The following is a 3,957-nucleotide window of genomic DNA, read 5'->3' as shown; positions in this document are numbered from 1 at the left end:
TTTGGAGAAGACTTCCTTTTTGGAGTTGTTGTTGTGGCAGAGCTATTTTAGTCTCCGCGCGATTTCTTTTTGGTTGCACCTGCTTCTTGCAAGGTTGCTTTGGATTACACCTATTTCTTGTTTCTCAAACAAAGAACAATTTGTCAGTTTGAAATGGCGGTTGGTTTTGTGGCCTTGATTGTTTCAGTCACTCGATCTCGGCCCTTTCAACTGCAACTGGTTGTTTCCTGAATACCGATTGCATTTCTGACCCTGGAGAACCTCTGGCTTTTCCAGACTTTGCCATGACAATTGGTCGCATGGGACTCAACCTTTTTCGACTTTATTTTGCCTTTTTAGGCCTTTCACTTCTGACTTGTTTTTTCTTTCAATTTTTAACTTCGGAGCATTGGGAAACTTTTGGCTCCTAAAACTTTGTCGCAACAGCTTGTCGCGTGGGAATTAACCTTTTCCAACTTTATTCGCCTTCGTAGGCCTTTTATTTCTGGCTTCTTTCTTCTAAGTTTAATTTCAGAGCATTTGGGATACCTTGGCTTTTCAAACCTTGCCGAGACGGTTAGCCACATGGGACTCAACCTTTTCAACTTCATTTGCCCTTATAGGCACTTCAATTTGACTTTCTCCTTCCAAGAGTTCTGATATAGAAGCATCGGCCACCATGGCCTGTCGGGGTTAACTTGATGCTCCTGCCGAGGCTGGGTGCCTCTTGAATATTAGCTTGTATCAAACAAAAAGTCCTGTAAATCAGTCTTGCTATCCCTTCTTTGCCTTAGTTTGGAACAGAGTTAGACCGGAAGGGATTCAAAGAAAAACAAACAATGGAACGGACAATGAATTTAGACAGGAGGTGTCCCTTTCGAGAAAGGAAAGAAGGACTTATCTGGAATGCATGGGGACTTCAATGAACATGACATGCCTTTTGGATTGGATGCCTGATCCGTGTAAACTGTCCGACTCTCAGAGAGTTATCACAACTTTGCCTCAAAACCGAGAAACCTTGTCTAGGACTGTGTCGATGCCATTGGCTGTATGATCCTCTTTTTGATCAGTTGTGCCTTTTGCGGGTTTTAACCAGCTTAACTCTCTCATTTCTCTTCTCACCATCGCCTTATAGTTCTCTTTGCGAGTTTTCACTAACAAGACTATCTCATTTTCAAGTTATCTGCCTACCATCGCCTTACGGTGCCCGTGAGGGTTTTCACCGATAAGATTCACTCATTTTATTTCTCTTATTTTGTTGTATCAGATCCAAGTAACTGTATCCTCCAATTTGAACATCTTTTCCAATCGATCAGAAAAACTTGAAAGGGATTTGGGTAAAGGAATTTGGATTGAACTACAACTTTGGAACCTTTCAGGCGAAACTATCGCCGAATCATTGTAATTTCTGTCCCAGTTTCAACTTTGGGGAAATTTGGATTTTTGTTTTGGTGTGACTGAACCCCAAAGAGAGGCTGCCTACGTATTCTTTCGAAATCAAGTCGAACATAGTTCAAGCAATTTTTGTTTTTTATTTCTTTTGTTTTCTTTCTTTTCAGTTTTTTCATCTTTTTTTTGTCATAATAACTTCCAGGTTCCAAAGAGGGTAATCAAAGAAAAAGGGAACCGGCTCAAAGGGTTTTCAAGGGTTGGTAGTGCTTGGGTAGCGGGAATAAAAGCCTTCGTCATCCCAATCAAAGAGCATTAGAGCTGCATAAAAGGGTCAAACATAATACCTTTTGACTGCATCTGCATTGACAGCTGCTTGGGGGTCATTTCCTTCAATGTCTCCCAAGTACAATGCTCCTTTTGCCAACACTCTTCTTATAATGTACTGACCTTTCCAATTTGGAGCAAATTTTCCTTAGGCTTCTTCATGGTGTGGGAGAATACGCCTCAGAACGAGTTGCCCCACTTCAAATTTTCTAGGCCGCACTTTCTTGTTATAGGCTCGGGCCATTCTTTGTTGATACAACTGCCCGTGGCAAATTGCGGCCATCCACTTTTAATCAATTATGGTCAACTGTTCCAAACGGGTTTTGACCCATTCCTCGTCTTCGATCTTGGCTTCAAAAATAATCTGAAGAGAGGGCATCTCAACTTCTGTAGGTATTACGGCTTCAGTGCCATAAACCAATAAGTAAGGAGTGGCCCCAACAGAGGTGCGCACGGTTGTGCGATATCCCAATAACGAAAAAGGCAGTTGTTCATGCCATTGTCTAGAACTTTGAATCATTTTCTTGAGGATTTTCTTGATATTCTTGTTTGCAACTTCGACAACGCCATTAGCTTTGGGCCGATAAGGGGTAGAGTTAGGATGCGTAATCTTAAATTGTTCGCATACCTCCCTCATCAAATGGATAGTCATATTTGCAGCATTGTTTGTAATGATAATTTTAGGAATACCAAAACGACAAATAATGTTGGAGTGCACAAAGTCCACCACCGCTTTCTTGGTGACGGCTTTGAAAGTGACTACTTCAACCAACTTTGTGAAATAACTAATGGCAACCAGGATGAATCTGTGCCCATTTGAAGTTTTCGGTTCAATCGGCCCAATAACATCCATACCCTAGGCAACGAACGGCCAAGGTGCGGACTAGGATGCAACTCTAAAGGCGGTGCATGAATCAAGTCACCATGTATCTAACAATGATGGCACTTTCGGACAAAACTGAAGCAATCTTTTTCCATGGTCATCTAGTAATAGCCTGCCCGAAGGATTTTCTTTACAAGGACATATCCGTTCATGTGAGGCCCACATACTCCCGAATGCATTTCGTTCATGATCTTTTCAGCTTCTCGGGCATCTACACACCTCAAAAGATTCAGATCTGGAGTTCTTTTGTACAAGACCTCTCCGCTCAAAAAGAAACTGCTGGCAAGCCTTCTGATAGTTCTTTTTTGATCTCCACTGGCCTGCTCGGGATATTGCTTTGTTTTCAAAAACCTTTTGATATCATGATACCATGGCTGAAAATCTGGTTCTGTTTCAGTTGCATTACAATAACAATGCCTTTCTCGAATTTGGATTTCTAGCGGGTCAATATGGCTATTGCCCGGATACGGCAGCATTGAGGCCAAAGTAGCTAATGCATCAGCTAACTCGTTGTGGAATAGAGTAATATACCTAAAATCGACGGACTTAAACCATTTTCTAAGATCTTTCACATGTTGCCTGTATGGGATAATCTTAATGTCTCGAGTTTCCCATTCACCTTGGGCTTGCCGAATGATCAAATCAGAATCTCCCATGATTGACAATTCTTCCACATCTAGATCAACTGCCATATTCATGCCCATAATGCAGGATTCATATTCAGCGCTGTTGTTTGTACTGAAGAAACAAAAGTCGGGCTTTGGCCGGATAGTGCTGGCCAGTGGGCGATATCAAAATTGCTCCAATCTCGACACCTTTTGCATTTACAGCTCCATCAAAGAACATTTTCCGAGCATTGGTGTCCTCTGGGATTACTTCAACCGAGTTTACATCCTCGTCCGGAAAGTAAGTACTTAAGGGTTGGTATTCATCATCAACCGGGTTCTTAGCTAGATGATCCGCCAAGGCTTGGGCTTTCATCGCCGTGCAGGTGACATAAGTTATGTCAAACTCAGTGAGCAGGATTTGCCATTTTGCTAACCTTACCTCGGGCATTGGTTTTCGGAATATGTACTTCAGAGGATCCATTCTGGTTATGAGATATGTGGTGTAGGCCAAAAGATAATGTCTGAGCTTCTGGGCGACCCAAGTTAGGGCGCAACAAGTTCTTTCCAACAAAGTGTATTTGGCTTCATAACTGGTGAACTTCTTGCTCAGGTAGTATATGGTTTGCTCTCTCTTCCCAGTCACATCATGTTGCCCCAAGACACAACCGAAAGAATTTTCCAAGACTGCTAGGTACAAGAACAAAGGTCTCCCCGGCTCGGGTGGCACCAACACTGGCGGATTCGACAAATATACTTTGATTTTATCAAAAT

The 3,957-nt window shown here is 42.3% G+C and overlaps 1 protein-coding gene across 1 annotated transcript; it reads right to left on the bottom strand.

Annotated features, from left to right (window-relative positions):
- Positions 1-2,679: 2,679 nt before the first annotated feature.
- On the bottom strand, positions 2,680-3,270 carry LOC109213925. Its single transcript, XM_019377767.1, has one exon. The coding sequence runs from the start codon at positions 3,268-3,270 to the stop codon at positions 2,680-2,682; it is 591 nt and encodes a 196-aa protein (XP_019233312.1).
- Positions 3,271-3,957: the final 687 nt, after the last annotated feature.

The sequence above is a fragment of the Nicotiana attenuata genome, unplaced genomic scaffold (assembly GCF_001879085.1).
Source record: "Nicotiana attenuata strain UT unplaced genomic scaffold, NIATTr2, whole genome shotgun sequence".
NCBI classification, from domain to species: Eukaryota; Viridiplantae; Streptophyta; class Magnoliopsida; order Solanales; family Solanaceae; genus Nicotiana; species Nicotiana attenuata.
This window is presented reverse-complemented; position numbering and strand designations above follow the sequence as displayed.

What these genes read in the sequence shown, in the direction of transcription:
- LOC109213925 (XM_019377767.1), bottom strand. Translation starts at nt 3,270, where the DNA reads ATGGCAGTTGATCTAGATGTGGAAGAATTGTCAATCATGGGAGATTCT.